General features: G+C 41.7%; 1 protein-coding gene across 1 annotated transcript in view; it reads left to right on the top strand.

Annotated features, from left to right (window-relative positions):
- The window catches only part of LOC307248771 (lissencephaly-1 homolog), a 39,293-nt gene that overhangs the window by 3,482 nt on the left and 16,614 nt on the right, over positions 1-19,197 (top strand). Inside the window, exons 2-3 of the mRNA XM_080025270.1 lie at positions 8,812-9,129; positions 18,523-18,607. Of these exons, the coding sequence (XP_079881396.1) occupies positions 9,098-9,129; positions 18,523-18,607 (117 nt within the window). The 5' untranslated portion in view covers positions 8,812-9,097. The remainder of the gene's footprint in view (positions 1-8,811; positions 9,130-18,522; positions 18,608-19,197) is intronic.

Below are 19,197 nucleotides of genomic sequence, written 5' to 3'. Positions count from 1 at the left end.
TGGGTAGTTTTTCCCATCTGGTTACTGTAGTGTTTTAAATGTATGCAGGAAAAACTTAGTGTTGGTCACACACTGAATTTTGGTGTTATGCATAATGAATTTTACATCTGGGGTTGTGTTAATGGACCCTCCTTTTATTAGCCACTGAAGGAGGATTTCACTGCCTGTGTAATTTAAAAAAGGTTAGCTGATTTTGACCAACACACGGACACAGGTACCTTCTGGGCCGTGACGGCTGAACATTGGAAGATGAGCCAGATGTTCACTCAGGTTGCGTTCCGAATCGCATACTCTTTCTTTTTTCTATTCTACATACTACATCCGACGATAAAAAGAATCTAGTTAGGATGCAGTAGGCATACTATTGGGACATACTTTACTCTCTTATTTCATCGTAACATTGCGCCTTGATCTTGCCTCTTGCTTTTATATCCGTTGCATCCCCGTTTGTTTTCATATGGAGGCTTCGTCACTTCTCGTGCGCAATGCATTGTGGGTCAGAATAGAATAGAGTTTTCAACACTAACAATCTTGGCCGCATGAAGTAGGACATCCGGGTACTTCTAACCATCCTAAATCTGGCCACAAGAATCGGGACATCCTAAATCTTTTTTCTACATACTATATAGTAGAAAGTATGCTATTCGGAATGCAACCTCAGTTTCCTCTTGAGTTAGTGATCAAGCTCCTTAGATGGTTTCTCAATGCTTTACCCAAAACAACCAGAAAGTGGTGATTACTTACAGAATAATTAGAATTCCGATAAATTAAGTTTTTTTTAGAATCTGGACATTTGATGAAAAACAGACTTTGTCACAGACTAATAGCCTACTTCATTGCGTGGCATAATAAATTAACCATGTTTATCCATCTGGTATTATTTGTGTAGTTGACTCTCTCCTGATAGAGGAACATTATGCCACAACAACATCTTACTCAAAATGGATTAGTGTTGGTGTCACAACTGCAAAGTTAAATTACAATTGGAGAAAAATTTCAATTCAAATTTCAGTGCAATAAGTGATTTTCACTCATCTACTTTAATAGCTGAATGAGTCAGCTGTGCAGTGTCCAGCTCATAAAACAGCTTAGTTTTTGTTTCAGTTACCGAGTTTATGATGTGTTGTCAGTGCTGCCAAATAATACAACTACCAAAGAAATTGAAAATGTTATGCTACTGGCCGAGTTTAGGGCCTGAGAGCTCCCCTGTGATGATTATTAAACAAGTTCTTTGAATCTGACTAAATGTTCTCACAGCTTAAAGCCCTGAAAAGTACTAACTTCAGTGGAATAGTTTTACATCCGTTTTAATGTCAAGAAGAAGATGCAGTCTATTTTTTTAAACACATGAAAATGTAGTTTTACCAGGACACAGTTGACATGTAGGTGAAGTCATCAACAGAAAATGAAGGGGCTCCAAATTCCAGCTGTTTGTGATGCTTTCTTTTAAAAGAGGATGATGACATTATGACAGCAGCAGAACACTTTGGATCAGAGGTTACAGGGAGGTGACAACTGTCAACATTTTCAGCATTGTTGTGATGGTTTGGGGTTGAGCTGCTGGGTCACAATTTTGAACACCAGAAGTTATGGACTTAACTTTAGACTGTGCTGTTTTTATTTTCCTCGTCTTGCACTGCATACCATCAGGGCGTGTTCCTTTGTTCAGACATGGACTTATTAAGAACACATACCTCGTCTGTCATACGTAGCAGGTGGAGTAACCCATCGTGTAATATGGTACTGCTCTCTGATATGTTTTGTTACATTTTCAACAAATGTCTTATTTTTTGGATAATTCTTTGTTTTTTGATACTTTATTTAGTTTTGGAGAGTTTAACTAAAACTGCTTAAGTAGTTACCATCTTTTTTCTGTAACATCCTCTTTGGAAGATTTGCTGACACTTTTTTTTAACATGGTTTTCTTGTTTAGTTATTTGGTTTGATTTGGTTGCTTGGGTTTGACTTTACTCTTATGTTAAATGGTCCATGCACGTTCTTATGCAGTCAAGTAGAGAATGTGTTTTTACATTATTTATTAAAAATGCATTATAACAGTAGATAACAGGTTTGCATAAGGACTCTCAAAACAGTCTGCACCATTAATTTAAGGGACTCTTATATTGTGTAGTTCCTGCTGATACATAAAGACAAATTAATCAATGGGAGGGTGATGAATAACCATTATTAACCGTCAGTGGTGCACCCCCACTGTAGCACATTCCAACAAGACACGACCATATTTTGTGTCGCGCCAATTAGCCTGATTATGTGATTGTGCAAACATTTTGCTCAATAGAAGCTACAAATGAGATTTGCAGAGTGGGGAGCCCAAACAATAATGGATACACACAGAGATGACAGCTGCCAGCAGCAAAGGGGGAAGTATCAATAGCCCCTTTTACACAGAGATTTCGGCATATTGACGGAACAACATCACTCCAAAATGCCGGCTTTGCTTGCTTCTGTGTTATTTACACAGAACCAAGCAACGCCGGCCTGCTGGCGCATCAGTAGCCCCTTTTACACAGCGCTCCGGAATGAAAGAGGTGCTTGTAAACAGCGCCAGGTGTGACGTAAACATTTAGCGCCACGCCGGTCAGCTGCTTTACAACAACAGTGGCCGGTGAATTGAGAGCAGAAGTGCTGGAGCTTGCAGTAAGAGGGCCGTATTTTACTGTCCCCACGATGTGCCAGTTGATCTCGCTACGCGCTGAGTCCAACATCACTGGGACAGTTAACCAAACTGACTAAATCAATCCGACCGCTTCACGTGTGTGTGTGTGTGTGTGTGTGTGTGTGTGTGTGTGTGTGTGTGTGTGTGTGTGTGTGTGTGTGTGTGTGTGTGTGTGTGTGTGTGTGTGTGTGTGTGTGTGTGTGTGTGTGTGTGTGTGTGTGTGTGTGTGTGTGTGTGTGTGTGTGTGTGTGTGTGTGTGACAGGTTGGTTGTGAGCGAGTCTCTTTGTGAGGGCAGAGATCTGCCAATCAGACATAAACATACACATACACACAGTGTGTGAAGTCACGTTACTGTAGACAGAAATAAAGTGTGGATATACGCTCAGACTTCGGATAATAATAGCGGCGGCGGAATGTGTTAGCAAAACAGTAGCTCTGTGGCTAACAGCTGAGCCGGAGCCTTCAGTCAGCTGAAGCAGACAGTCTAGTGGGGCGAGCAGACTATTCCCCGTTACTAGGTCGACCTTCAAGCTGAACAAGATACTTCAGCTTGTCGGTCTTTATTTCTAGCAAGTGACCCGTTCGCTATACTTTATCCCTTACTTAGCCTAGCCTAGCTTTCCCATTGTACAACTTCTCCTGGGCAGAAATAGACTCATACACTCTGCAAAATGAAGCGCGGGGGTTTGGATTGAGCAACGGACCTTATGATCAGCTAGATTATACACCGTTCCTTTTATTTGGTGATTTTTACGGGACATCAGGCCGCCGTGGTTAATGTTAAACACACGTCAGTGTTTCCCCCAGCGCTTTATAGTTAAGGCGGCCGCCTTAGCAAAACCGGCCCCCCGCCTTGACTACTGACCGACCAAAAAAAAAAAAAAAAATTAAATCTTTATTTTTTTTATTTTTAGTGCTGCACAATTAATGTACTAGCAAGCGCGATGTGTGATTTTTCATGGTCAGAAATGCGCGAAAGGCCGTGATTTGCGGTAAATAAATGTGCACATATGTCTCCAAGCGTTTCTCTCTGCTCAGACTATCAGCTGCTCTGTGTCGGGGGCTCTGCGCGCGCGACCGTCCCGCGCTGCGCGCGACTACGGCATGTACGCGGGAAACGAGCAGCAGCAAACCGACATTTAACCTGTGGCGATAATAAACGCAGTGCGGTTCTATGGGGATATTTAGCTGAACAGAAAGAAGTGCTCTGCAAAGCTAGACTAGTTTAAAACTCCACATCACCGTGGCAACACAACTTATCGGCTCATACAGCGCAGAGAAAAGTCTGATACATGCATGAGAGTGATGGCCCAGGCACCTTTCAGTAAGTTTACAGAAGTGCACACTGTAACTGTCTTTGAAATGCCTTTAGTCATTTTAAGGGGAAAACACTTTGTATTATTTCAATAATTGAATTATTTTTCAAACAGCATGCTTGTGTAGCCATACAAGATTTATTTTTCTGAATTTTAAATGCTGCTTTATTTTTATGTTTTAAATGTGGAAATACATGTTCCAAAACAACCAATAACCTCTGTATTTAAAAAGAAATCAAGCAAGTAGGCTAATAATAACCATATATGAATTAATCGCATCACAGTATGCCTATTGTCCACAATAATCTCACAACAGCCCCCCATCCAAAAAGGAACTTTAAAAAGCACTTTGATACACATGTTAAGTGTATGGTCCATTATTTGTATTTAGTGTGTCTGCATGGTATTGCACCAAAACAGTAGAACTTTTCTTTAATTGTATTTTGTACCGTCTGCATTAGGGGTGTGCACGTGTACACGTGTACACGTGTAACCGTTTAGTAAATCATAACCGTTTAGGAAAAATCAATAAACGAAAACCGTTTTTTTTTTTTTTTTTCAAATTTTAAAGTTTTTAAATATGTTCTGGAGACACGCGTTTATTGATTTTACATCACTAATAAACTAATTGGGGAGGATAAAAGCTAGTCTGCCGAGAATCTGTCTGTCCCTCGGCGAGTGTGTGTGAGTGAGTGTGTGAATCGGCGCACACACACACACACACACACACACACACGGGGAGTCGCCGTGCTGGGACTCGACTCACAGCCATGGAAGAGTGATGAAAGATAACCTAAAGATTAAAGTTACCCGGTTGACGTGAACTACGCTCGTAAGTAGCCCGAACTTTATAACACCTGTTCAACATGCATTTAACGTGGACATGTAGAAAGCGATAAGCTATATTAATCAGGAAATGAATGAAGCGCGATTATGACGGCGAACGTGTGTGTGTGTGTGTGTACCATGGACCTATTATAAGAGGTGTGTAAACGAGCGTAGTTCATGTCAATTGTGTGTTTACAGGCGAACGAACGCGTGTGTGTGTGTGTGTGTGCGCGCGCGCGCCTACAAGACGGCGGGGGCACGAGGACAATGACGTCACGGTTAACCGTGTACACGAAAAAAAAGGGGTCGTGTAACCGTTTACAATTTTTTGTAACCGTTCACACCCCTAGTCTGCATGTTTGCACAAAATGTGCACATAGCAAACAAAATTGCACAACTGTAAGGTCAGTGTCATTCAAATAAACAGAACCATTTCTTTAGGGCGCATTGGCATCTTTGAGCAAAATACCCCCAAAATTTTCGCCGCGGCGCTTTGCGCCGCGCCTCCTGTGCGGCTTGACAGTGACCACCTTGACTAAGACATTTCCTGGGGGGAAACACTGCACGTCCTTCAACTGCTAACATGGTCGCATGTTTAGAACATAGACTATGGAACGTCAAACGCCCCCCTGTTCCGCAACAGCAAGCTGGAGCATTTAAACAGAGAGGCGGAACTGATTGTGTCGGGAATCTTACTACCCCCCGAGGTAGTAAAATTCCCGGAACAATCTCTCGCACCTTTCTTCCCTCGTTCCGCAACTGTCGCATTTATACAGCAGGGCGGAGGGCCGAAAGGCCGGCATATTCCCGGCTTTCACTGGCTGTGTAAAAGGGGCTAATATCTAAATTATATCTATATCTGACTGCACTTACATGTTGCTCTTATATGTAGCACTTTGTAGCTTAGCTTATTAAGCTAATGTACTACTTACATAATTGTTGCTGTTCTAGGTTTGTACTAGGGTTGCTGAAAATTCCCGGAATTGACCCTTTTCAAATCCTGGGAAAAAAGAGCCTCCTCCCGGGAATTCCCGTTAAACCGGAAGGGCCTTTTTAATACTTTATTTTGTACCCACGTACTCGGCCGAGTGGTTTATTGGGCACGTTATAGCCTCATATGCGCAGGGCAGACTGGATGCTAGCTCTAGAATGAACTAAGGGCATAACAAGTTAAGTCATCTAAAGGCGTTTTCAGACAGGAGGAGGCGTTCTGTCTGTGCACTCGACACGGATCGGCGGAGATAGGAGGCTCCGCGAGGAAACGCCGTGCGGTAACCATGGAAACAACTTTTGTTTACAACCCTGCTGTTAAATATCTACTCTATATTGTTAACATTTGTTTAGTTAATAAGTGGATTAGTTATTCAGTTTGGTTTGGTTTAAATGTCTACTTTGTGGATTAGGTCTAGGTTTCACTTTAGTGTTTGGTGGAAGGAACGGGGCGAACAGCGATGCTCCAGCTGTTTCATCTCATTAGATTTGTCGCTACAAGAGAAAGCAGCAAAAGAAACAGGCTGCTTTATGTTCATCATACAATCTTGACTTGAATACAGAAGAATGGTGAATATCACCATCTCATTGAGGAGAGAAAAGTAAAACACTGTTCAGCTGTGCCAGGCTGCGCGCGCAGTGTGTGTGTGTGTGTGTGTGTGTGTGTGTGTGTGTGAGAGTGAGGGGAGCACAGACGTGACAGTTTAGCTGTAGTGCGGCCGCTTGTCGCTCCGTCTGTAGAACTGCGGACTCTCTCTCTACTCGCATGTCAATAGCTGCGTTACAGACGTAACAACAGTTTAGTTCGGCCGCTTGTCGCCACGTCTGTAGAACGGTAGTGCGTCTCTCTCCACTCGCATGTCATTGTAAATGTATTACCAGACACGTCAAAAGCCTCCCTTCTGAAAAGGCCATGATGGCGAGAGTATATTTTATTAGTAAAGGCCACTATTAATGAATTAAAAGAATAAAAAAATTAAAAAACGGGAGGACGGGTCCCGCGGCCAATTCCCGGTACTCCCGGACTGACTCATTTCGCGGGAATCCTGAAATCCCGGGACCCGTCCAGCAACCCTAGTTTGTACCCTCATGGTTGAATGCATTTATTGGAAGTCGCTTTGGTTAATGCGTCAGCTAAATGAAATGTAATGATATCTACATAGATAAAGTCGATGGCCTCATTTCACACATGATAGCAATTGAAGAGGTTGATGTGGAAGACACGTGCCTTTTTATAATAGATGTTTTATGTGTGGAGCTTCAGTAAAGCCGTTTTTAGCTGCAGTGCCATCACCTTATTGTGTTTTTTGTACTGCTGTGACCCTGAACCGCCCAGTTGGTGGACAGCGGCCAGAAACCCCTTGTGTGCCATAATCCACACGCAGTCTTGGGTTAACAGACATAGACCGCTGTCAGGTGGTGACATCAGGGTCCAGAGGTTGGCTGTTGGCTATATAAGGTAGCTTTCTGTTCAACAGTTTTTTCATTTTCAAAATATGCAAGCAAATAAGCAAACATCAGCTGTCTTTTTGTGTTTTTTTTTCTAATACATGCAGTAGAGTGGACTCATTGTGCCTGGTAGGCCAATCTTAAATCTGCAGGCTTCATGTTTTGAATATACGTTATAGCTGCTGCACTCGTCTTCTGCAAAAAAAAAACAGGAGTGGAAGGGAGGAATTTTACCTTGTCGTAATGTCACTCGTGCAACATCAGCTGAAATGAGGAACATTGTAGCTTACTGGGTTGTTTCCAATCTTCATGTTTACCTCCCAGACCATCAATACTACTTTCCCATGAATCTCATGCCTTACCCACGTCATTTTCTAAACATGTGTCTGGACGTCTGCCTGTTTATAGTTTAGTCAGTTTGTAGTACATTTCCAGGAGATAGGTGAATTGCCTTTGTTCTCACCCTCTTTGTACTGGTCTGGCAGAGATTTAGTCATACTGGTCCCAGTTGACTCTAACCCCTTTTCCACCAACAGGAACCAGGTTCTCGTTCTGTGCCAGCGCTAGAACTGGTCCACAGCTAGTTCAACTTTGGAACCTATTAAGAACCAGTTCGTCTTTTCTCAGCCTACAGAGCCGTCAACGTGTTGCCTTTCTCTTTCCTTTGTAAAACAAACATGAGCTATCCAGCGTATTTTGTGGTCGATTTGATCACTTCGGTAATTATGTTTTGTTTATGTCTGGTAGAAGTTGTGTTTTCTAAATATGGCGGGTATGGAGTTTTAGTTGGTCTGGTTGATCAGGATAATCCAACCCCCTGCCCCTGACCTAAGCGGTTCACAGTTCCAGCTCAGCACAAAACTGGAGCCTGGCAGTGGTAAACCAAAGAACTGGTTCCCGACTGGGCTTTTGCTTTGTTTTTTGTTCTCATCTATACTGCAATCCTGACAATAAATGCATTTTCATAACACTAATAAAAGGTTTTCAGTGATGAGTGATTTCCTCCTGCCATCAGTCGGGTCATCCAGCTCTTGAAGGGGGTATCATAATGAGAGAATGGGGTCCGGGGTAATTTGACAATAGCACAGCAGTTACTCACCCCTGCTCGGCTGTGTCCCATCTTTCTTTTCTGTTGGCAACCTGGGAGGAGAAGCACATTGCTCGCAGAATGTGGGTCAGCTCTTGTATACTCGGGGAGAAAGGAATTTGCTGCAGGAGCAGACCAGACTGGTGACATGACGGACAGATTATGAAGGTGAGTATATGAGCTGGGCTGAAATGCAAATGAAGAGTGGTAATATGGACAGGAGGTCTTCAACGAAATGCCTGGTGGATGGGTTTTATGCAGTGAATGCTTTCAATCACGATGAATCACACTCTTACTGACATTTGGGTTTTGTTTTTATCATTGTTGACCGGTTTCTTCAGCCATTTGTATCTGTCTATAAACTGATGCGTGCAGACATTGATGCAGTTCTCCTCTCCCCCCTCTTCATGTTATCTGTCATGCATAACTAATGGTCCCGTTCTCCCTCTTCTCTCCTCTCCAGATGCAGTGTAGACTTGGCTGGTGACCGGTCTGCAGGCTCTCCACTTCTCTTGTCCCCGGAGTCAGGCAGTTGGGGGGCAGATTCCTGCGTTCCCCTTCTCTCAGTCTTGAGTGTTCTTGTCTGGACTAAAACCAACTTGCCCACCATTGGAGTACACGGCTCGCTCTTGCCCGTGTTGCTTGGATCAGCACAGCTCATCTCCTGACTGAGGAGAGCGCAGCAGCTGCACAAGAATCACATTCTACCAACTGATCCCTCCTGACCCCGCCCACACTGCCCTGTCACCATGGTGCTGTCACAACGGCAACGAGATGAACTGTAAGTTGGCAACAATATATAACACGTGGCTGAGATATGATTTTGAAATGTATGGATTTTTAGTCAGTGGTTGCAGTATTAAAGATCTGTTACACTACATTATATGATAAGACCTGATTGATTTGTGCAACCCCACTCTTCTGATGTTGCTGTACAGTTTTGAAGAAATAAACACCAGGGTTCAACATAACCTTTTTTTCCTACTGGCCCGCCGGGCCAGTGGATCTGAGTTTTACTGGCCCCTTGTATATTTTCACTGGCCCTGCACACACTTTTTTTTTCTTCATAATTTAGTGTCAATAATTATAATACCTGTATTAGAAAAATAAAGAAAGATAACCAGATCTAAAGGGAATATCTATACTGTAACAGTATAGATATTCCCTTTAGATTTGGTTATTTTTATTTTAGTTAATTATATGAAATGTTGATATTGCTCATACACATAATATAAAACCAGGCAAACATATTGAATTAGAAGCCTACAACTGAAAGTATGTTGAAAGAGTCGGCCAGTATTTTAAAGTCCAGTAGTTTGATTTTATGATTTCTGATTGTTTTTATTCTTGAATTTGGGCAGTTAAATGAATAGTTCACCTGCAGAAGTCATGTTCAAACATAAAAAAAAAATAAGAGATGAAGGTCTGATCATTCTTTGTGGTGTGGTAGGCTGTTTTTTACTTTCTCTATAGCCTATGCATTAGGGATGTGAATGTGTCGACCGAATGACCGGTTTTCCACTTGCGCTCAAGTTGACTTTAAAAATAGAATAGAAATACGAAAATCAGGGGGTTATGCCGTTTTTTTAATGGGATATTTCACCGTGTATGTGAGTTCACGTCTGGTCGTGAGCGCGCTGCAGGAGTGTCACTTCTCCATGAAGTGTCAGCTTCACATAAGAGTCCGGTGTGGGACCATTTTTTCAAACTATTGATAAAAAACAATGCAGTGCAAAATATGCAGCACAAGTTAAACGCTCGTCTGACTATGACGTTAAATCACCTTAGAAACACACAATGCCTTCGTCCGATCACAGCAGCGTTTCACCGTCTGATCTCGCCAGCGAGTGAGCCGCCGCGCAGATGAACTGTGGTTTGTGGCTAAAATAATAACCGGGGATATTCTCCCCGTTAGCGATTTCAATGGGAAAGACTTCCGCGATTTGATTGAATGTCTCGAGCCTGAAAACACAGTGCCAAACTGCGCGACTAGGAACTGTAGGCTACAGTGAGCGGAGTCCCTCCGTTCGTTTCTGTCTACAACCGACACAATCACCGGAGACGCATTCACAGCGTTTAAATAAAGCCTCTCATTTGTATTACCATTGGGGCTTGTATGCAAATACTGTAACATTACGGTGGCAGATAAAGGAAAAGCGCAGTTATCACTTTCTGCACCTCAACCTCTGCTGTGGGAAGAAAGAAAGGGGACAGAGCAAGTCGATTGATTTGTCGACTCGCAGACGGTAGGCAGCTCTGCCAACGGAGCGAGAGTGCACCCGCTTCTTGCTCCGCCTGTCAAAACGCCCACGCATCGGTTGTCCACTGGCCTTTCATTAAAAAATATATTTTATATTAGGTTTATTATATTGAGTCTTAAATAAACACTGCTTTCATTACGACTCTCAACGCGCATTTCAATGAACCATGATAGTCTACTAAAAGATACTGAACTGTGATTGGCCAGTCACTGGCCCGGGCGGGACAGTGACTGGCCAATCAACTTGCCCTGCATATGATTTTACTGGCCCCGGGCCATCGGGCTATACGTTATGTCGAACCCTGAACACGGTTAGGTGCTCTTCTCAAAGAGACTCTTAAGAATGTTTTGAGAAAAGAGCAATATTTGTTTCGGAGCTGCAACTAAGGATTTCTTTTATCAATTAATCTACTGACAAAGTATTTTATACTGTGAAAAATGTCAAACACGATTCTAGGCTATTTTGTCTTACCAACCTCCAACATCTAAAGCTATTTCCATTTTACATCAGACTAAGAACAATGTAGCTATTGTTTTTTTCATCTTAAACCAGACATGATTATATATCTGCAGTCATTTAGAATAAATTTAAATGAAGAATCAATGACATGGTTGTTTAAATGTTCCTGGGCTCCCTGAGATCTTGCAGCACAAATGTATTGTTCTCCGCCTTCAGTTCCTTCCCCCTGAAAATGTTTGGTATTCACTTTTGGACCTATGTGACCTTATCAGAAGCTAGAGTACCACCCTAAAATAATTGCAATAGGGGGGGAAAAAGCTTCATACACTTGCTCTGTGCACACTGTCAGTATTCGGAAATGATTCCACAAGGAAACCATGCACCCAAATCAAATCAGTTTTATTTGTATAGCCCAATATCACAAATAGACATTTGCCTCAGTGGGCTTTACATTCCATTCCATACAGTATGACACCCTGCCCTTACACCCTTAGCTCGGCTGAGAAAAAACTCCCAGTAAAAAACCCTTTATTGGGATTAAAAAGATTGAGAAATCTCAGGGAGAGTTGACAGGACGGACACCCTGCAATAGATGTCACAAGTAGAGAAAAATCACGCAGGAATTCAATCATTGACCAGATGTTTACATGGTGGGGAAGATGTCTTTAAATATGCCTACAAATTGCCTGGCACAAGTACACGAGTAGATGCAGACAAAGAAATATCTGCACATGTGCAGTGTCGTGTATATATCCAGTAAGTGAGAAAGACTGCGATAACTGGAACTGTAATTTGGCCCTGCTGAGTCTGTGGGCTCAGTAATTAACCCCTAAGGCGGGGGATAAAAAGTTAAGGCAGCTCCATGTGAGATACAAGGTCATGAGAAGGAGATGAGACAATTTTGCTAAGCTGTTGTCCATATGAATTTACCCCTCCACTTAAGAACATTTTAAAAATAAGTATTTCAAAAACGATATGATGGGACATTTTTGCTTTTAACTTGTTTTCGTGCCTGCTGTGCACTGTCTTTAAGAAATGCTTCAGTGTTCACATGACAAGGCTCTTAGCATTCCTGACTACGTTTCTGTGTTTTAACGTCAGCACTGTGGGAGGAGTCTGTTGGTATGGAGAGATCTATTGGAATGCTAGTCTTTTATGCTATTTGCTATTCAGAGGAAACTGCCAGGTACACCCCCCTTCACCCCTATTTTCTCCTCTGTTGCACAAGTGTCTGGCCCCCATAGCTTACAGGAAACGGGTGTGGGACCATCAGACTACTTCATGTCACATTCAAGCATCTGTTGCATTCTTCTCGCTCTGCTCAGTTGGGGCTCTTATTGAGTTTGTCGTTTACAAAGTACCCCTCAGATCTTATTCCTAACCTGCAATCTTATCTTTTAAAGCCTGCTTGGACACCCAGCTGCCCATTTTAAATCAGGCAATAGCACAGGCGATAATGGGAACAGTGACTGCTTGACTGTCTGCTATTCACGCCCATTTTTCATTGGGATTCTTTCTTTGGCACAGCATTGTTTATTATCAAGCAGCAAACAAATAGATGTATGTTCCCATTCAAGCATACATGTTTTTTTAGAGCTGAAATTCAGAAAATCTGGCCCAACTTTGCATGCTCTTTTTAACGGGAAACCATAAAGAATGAAAATGGTTCAACAGAAAACAAGAGAAAGTAGCCTCCTTCCTTGTTTTTTTCTTTTGAGAACACTACCTCCCACCAGTGGAGTGAGTCATGAAGTTTTATTACACCGTCGTGGAAAAGCGTATTTTAAAAATATATAAATATTTGTCCTTTTAAACTGTCAGCACCACAGTCAGATGCTGTATTGCAAAGCATCTTCACAACAACAGCACTATTCTTATTAGTGTAGCCAATGAAAATCACATTTGTGTTTCTCTGAACGGTCAGGGGACTCATCCCCACCGGCATATTGTAAAAATAGATACAGAACACAAACTATCTGCTCCCCTTAAAGACCTGGAGGCACTCATGTGCAGATGGCCTTCTGCTTTTGAACTCTCTCCTGGCTTTACAAAGAAAATCCTCTCAGCCTTCTCCATGTCTTAGGCTACAAGATGGTTCATGTGATTCCCCCCCCCCCTTTTTTTTCCCTTTTTCCTTCCTCCTCTAGCTGTGAAAGTGGTGACATAACAGATATGCTAAGGCTTTTTCCTTTCAGAAGACATGAAGGTGACTTAATAAGGTTCAATGAAGCACTGCAGTATACAAGACACTCAGTCACAGCTTGAGTAGGAGTAAGAGGAACATACTGGCAAAACAAAATCTGTTCAAACCACTGGCGTGAACGCAGTGTTTCCCCCATCATTGCGGGGGGCAGGCAAAAATAAAAATCAATTGTAAAATGTTGTAAAAAACCCCAAAAAATAACTTTGAAGAGACAGATTGTTGTAACATAGTTCTAAAACAAACATCTGTTAATAAATAAATACTAAATAAATAAAAACCGGTTGCAAAGATTAACTGTTGTGAATAAAATAAATTACACCCACCCCCACTGCGTCCCGCCCCCTTAAAATGTTAGGTTCTATAGCTGGGGTTGTATTCCCTACATATATCCAGCCTTATCCTTGAAAAATGTATCTGAAGGTGATAAAACACAAAGTTACTGGTTTTTAGACTTTCCATCAACTCCAAGCTAATCCCTTTGGTAAATTACAGTACTTTGGTTCATACCTTTACAAAATATTCCCTGATTGTTTGGTTTTAAAAGGGAGAATTGAGAGGAGGACATAGGAGTGTTTCCCCTGTTCATACATGAACTTAAGGTAAATACAATCTGAAAAAAAGATCTGGGTAAAGCTTCATGCTTTGCAGATGAATAGAGGATGGGGATTAAAGAAAGTAGAAATTAACTGGTAAGGGGTCTTGTCCACAAAATGTGCTTTTTGTGCTGCAAGCACCCGTCTGCATTCTCTATGAAAGGACGCGCCTAAATAAAAGTGCTACCACTGGTGTTTAAACGCTTCCCACGCCTCACGTTTTTTGACAGAGTTTAAGTTAAAAACTGTTGAACTTTTGTAGAAAAGAGCTTGTCAACGGCTCTTTTTTCCCGAACGACCAGCCGTTGGTGTGCACACAGAGGGCAGCGAAAGGAGCGCACTGACTTGAAAAAAGCACGTCTGGTGGACAAAGGCTCTAAGGATTAATTTTTCTTCAGCAATGCTGCCATGCATTAGCTGTGCTTACTTCTGGACTTGCTGCTTGAATATGTGTATTTAGCAGAGGCAGTGCTTACATCACCACACAGCAATGGGCTGTCGTCCTCTGCTGTTTGCACAGTTATGATCTCGTAGAACAACCACTGGTAAAGCCTCTGTCAACTCTGTGAAGCACAGTCAGGGCCATCTTAAACCATTCAGCCTTATCATGAGGTGTTTTTTTTTAAGTGGAATTTCAACAGTGCATGTCTACAGGTTTTGTGCTCACAGAGAACTAAAACCTTGACTAAAATGTATAGCCGTTAAATAATCCATAGGAGGGTGAATTTTAGATTTAACTGAGGACCTTTCAAGAGCATAGACTTCAACTTCTTCCTATTAAACATTTATCAGCAGTTTTAAAAGATTGAACAGGTTAATAGTAGATTGTATGGTCTAGAAACGTGTTAGGTTTGTGGCCATAGACAGATATGGCACAGGGCAATGGCCTGATGCTGCTGAGGTCAGTGGCATCAACAAAGAGAGTGAGGACAAGAGAGTTAAAATGTTTCTACTACATTGGCATTTCGCTCGCTGTCTGAAAGCACCTTTATTGTCACTATAGACAAACGCATTGATACTACAAAAAAAATTCTGCATCAATAGAAAGTGTCCGTTATGTTGTGTTTTCTGTTTAGGTTAAAACTGGTCACATTTTTATCACTTACACTTAGTAAAATATAAGAAAGGGTGGATGCTCCGTGAGTCAGTTTGGCTCATCTCTTAAACGATGTGTGAAAGTGAGCAGTCATGGAGCAGAAATTGGGTAGAAGTGATGTCACTGGCAGACATGCTGGTTGGCTGACTCACCCGTCTTCTCAGAAGGATGAGGTCATGGATCTCGTCCGCTTCCTGATTGTTTCCCATTCATTCCATCAAGGGCTTATAGTACATGAGAGCAGGTCTGTACCAGAAATGTCGATGTGACCCATGGGACCCACATTCACTCAACAACACAAGATAACTTGCACTTTTAAAAAGACATTGCATCTGTGTGTGGAGAGAGAAATAGTTTATATCTCATTGTAACAAAAGGGGCTTTTCAGGATTTTCTTATCCCCCTCTTTTCTCTGTCCATTTTCTTGCCCTGCCTTATTTTTTACTATCTCTCCATCACGTCATCGAGCTGTGGGCTGCTAGTAACCATGGAAACCAGCCAGTTTGCTCTGTCGACATTAGTACAGATCTTTTCCCCCGTTTGCTTCCTTTCCTCACAGTCTTTGGGGACTGGACATGTTCAGAACTGCATGTTGGTGTGTGTGTGTGTGTTTTTTTTTGTGCCACATTAAGGTTGAAGTGGAGTTTGGGGTGGTGTTTTATGTTGTTTTTAAATTCCACAGTCATCGAGTTTTACAATATTGTCCACTACTGTGTACACATTTGAATGCCTGTATTTGAAATGATATCCATTTAAACAGAAGCAGTAGGTGTAGTGTATGCAAATATTAGCCCCCATTTTGTTCCCTTGCTTTGCTGTAGGGCCGTGTTTGTTTTGTGCAAATGATATATTATGTGCTCTATTGTTCTTGCACCCAAGATATATTGAATATGATTCACGATTACCACCTCATCCCCTTGAGCTACATAAATAAGCTGCTCTACCACAGGGTTTTTCTCTGCTTTGCTTTCTTGTTTCGTCTCATGCTTGCCTTTATGGTTACAGGCTGTTCTCCAGCATACTGCAATATATGACACTTACTGTTGTAGGCTGACCTCCACAAGGCTACATGTTATATTATTGAAAGGACTGACCGAAGACCGAAAGACTAAAATACAGTTACATGATTCACATTAGCTTGTCTTCTCTGTAGAGCTACATGTAACTTGTCAAATGTCTGAAATACCTTTTTATGTCCTGCTCTTTTCATGGTCTGCATAGAAAGTTTTGACTAATAATTTTCAGGCAATATTTTTAATGGTGGCAATTCAGAGTTTGGTAGATTGTTGGTATTGGCAGCCAGTTGGTATTCCTGATACTACGTCCTCATTAGAACTGTATATCACTGGTGTGACATCTTGTTGGTGGGTTCTGTGGAAGCACACCTGCTCATACACACTATAGTGACACTCACCCACACCACATCAAAGCTTCCTCTGTGCCTCAGCCTCCCTCATCTGCCTAGACATTTTCTCAGACGTGCTAGCACACATGCCCTCCCCTGTAGTTTTCTAGAATTGCGGCAAGCAGGTTGTCAGAGGAATAGATAACCTCCTGCTAACCTTGAGCTGTAATAAGTCCTGCTGCTGTTGTCTTGGGGATTCAGGTGGGCAGAGGGAGACAGGGTTTCGGTGCTCAACACAGACCGAGAGGGCTCGGTGGCACAGGCTGGTATGACAGATTGTGCCCCCACCCCTTTCATATTGGCACCTCAAAGCCGTGGCTGCCTGACAGCTGGTCTGGCTTCTCCTGGCATAAGTGGTGGGGTTTGCTCAGCTGTATACAAACATGGGCAGAATGAAACTCAAGGAATATTGTATTACCAGGAGACCAAAGCATTGTTATCAGAAATTCATGGATTCAGGTCCCTTTTGTTTTTTTTTCTTTGTGTTATTTTCCTGTCTTTTTCAAATCTCTTAAAGCCAATCTGGCATGTAATAATAAAAAAAAAACTATAAGTAAAAAGAAAAACAAATCTAAGAAATGACCAGCGTCACTGACTTGTTTTATCATTATAACAGACAGATTTACTTTTTGTGAAAGGGTATTTCAGTTATTTATGATTGCATGTTGATAAAGCTCAGGGACTGTTGGGCAAAAATACTTTGTAGAACTGTTTTTAAAAACGTCCTACCCACTGCGCCACGGGCGCCCCCGTCTGTGATATTTTTAAAGAGATAACATGGTGTTACGGGGACATACAGTACATGCATCTCATTTAGTAACTCATTGTGTTTTTGTTTACATTTTGTTTGTAATCGTTGAATTGGACCACCAAATATGATTGACAAGGCAATTAAGCAAAGTTGAAGTATGATAAAAGTGATTATGATATTATAACTCAAATCGAAGTATTGTCTATTCCACTTTAAATATAATCACAAGGTTGCATGACCTGTATAACACTAAGTGAAACATTTTGGATTAAAAAAGTATTTCGCTTGATTTACTTTTCTGCACATTCATGAGAATTTAATTAGAAATGTAGATGAAGTATTAAATGCCTTTAAAACTGGGGTATGTGATTTCTGATTGGTTTAAGTTAACATGAGCTGTACACTTTGACCAAATCCTCCACCCCAACTTTAACTGTTGAGAGATTAACTGAGTTGAACTTTATTATCTCTTGGTAAATTAAGCTGCTGCTGAGACTGCGGTCGTAAACCAGACCTGTATGTGTGAATGTGAATGTGTATGTTAGCTTTGTGTGCGTTTCCCTTATGGCAGCCCAGGAGACAAAAACGGGAAGTGTGAAGACTTTTCTCCTAGCTCTGCCTGTCTCGTCTATTGTCTGTCCTATCTGGACATCTCTCTTCACATATTTTAAATAGTGGGGCAGTTACACACCGCTACTACCATTACCACCATCTTTATGTCGGCTTTCTGAAAGGTCTGGTGTGTTCAAGTATACTTATCCTGCTCCACCATGATTTGCCTGTCGGTTCTCTGTGTAGATGAAGGTGATGGAGGGATGTACACTGACTCATTTTCCCCATATATACACCATGGGGGATTCATCCCATCCTATTATTTGCCCAGAGCAACAAGAGCTCATTATAGAAGCCAGACAGGTGTGTGTGTGTGTGTGTGTGTGTGTGTGTGTGTGTGTGTGTGTGTGTGTGTGTGTGTGTGTGTGTGTGTGTGTGTGTGTGTGTGTGTGTGTGTGTGTGTGTGTGTGTGTGTGTGTGTGTGTGTGTGTGTGTGTGTGTGTGTGTGTGTGTGTGTGTGTGTGTGTGTGTGTGTGTGTGTGTGTGTGTGAGAGAAGGAGTCTGTTTGTATTGTTGTAGGTATGTGTTGGACTCCATTTGTGTTTGCCAAGCATTTTTATGATCTAGCTAAATGTGTATTAACACATTCTAAAGAAGTCAAATGTAAAGTGTTTGTAAAGAAGTCAAATGTACTTCTTTGTCTGACACATTTCCTGAACATGCTGATTTTTTTTTGTCCTTTTTTTTATTACATTGTTGAATACAACTCTATTACGCACGTTGCTTTCCTGTGGCACTAACAGCTATCGTGTCTGATAATCAGGAGAGTTAATTATGGGTCCTCTTTCTTTCAGAAATCGAGCGATAGCCGATTATCTACGTTCCAATGGATATGAAGAGGCTTATTCCACGTTCAAGAAGGAGGCGGAATTAGATAATGTGAGTAAATTAACGGTGGGCACATACATCCGCACAGCTAGTCAGACCAATTTATACAAATAATATATCTTGATTTCCACTTTATTTGTCATTTTGCATGTTCTTGAGTGTGACCGTGAGCACCTGCACCCAATTATGATGGTCTCTGACTGATTAGGGGGTCTTTGCTACATGCTGCTTCTAACTAATCTAAAAAAAAAAGCTTTTTTTTTTATTTTGAATATGATGTTAAATGTTTTTGCTCTCTTATGAAATGAGAATATGTTGGGTTAAAATAAATTCAGATGACACTTTCCAATACAACTGGTCTGCCATAAAGTCTACTTTTGCCGATGCCTATAATGTTATTTTTATTTATGTTGTATAGTATTGATATTTAATGGGGTTGATGTTCTAAGAACATCATCTTTCTTGCTAATGGCAATCACAAATTCGCCGGTGCAGGCGCAGCACTGCTGTCATCCGGTTACGCCCGACCATATAAGATTTGATTGGTCAGTCTGCATTTTCCGACATAGAATGAGCTACAATGGGTCAAGCCTAAAGTAAGCTGAGGAGCAATTTTAAATTTGCTAGCGGCGAGTCTGTAT

This window comes from Ammodytes marinus (assembly GCF_949987685.1).
Source record: "Ammodytes marinus genome assembly, chromosome: 3".
In the NCBI taxonomy this organism is placed as follows: domain Eukaryota; kingdom Metazoa; phylum Chordata; class Actinopteri; order Uranoscopiformes; family Ammodytidae; genus Ammodytes; species Ammodytes marinus.
The sequence above is the reverse complement of the archived record's forward strand: the minus strand, read 5'-3'. Positions and strand labels throughout refer to the sequence as shown.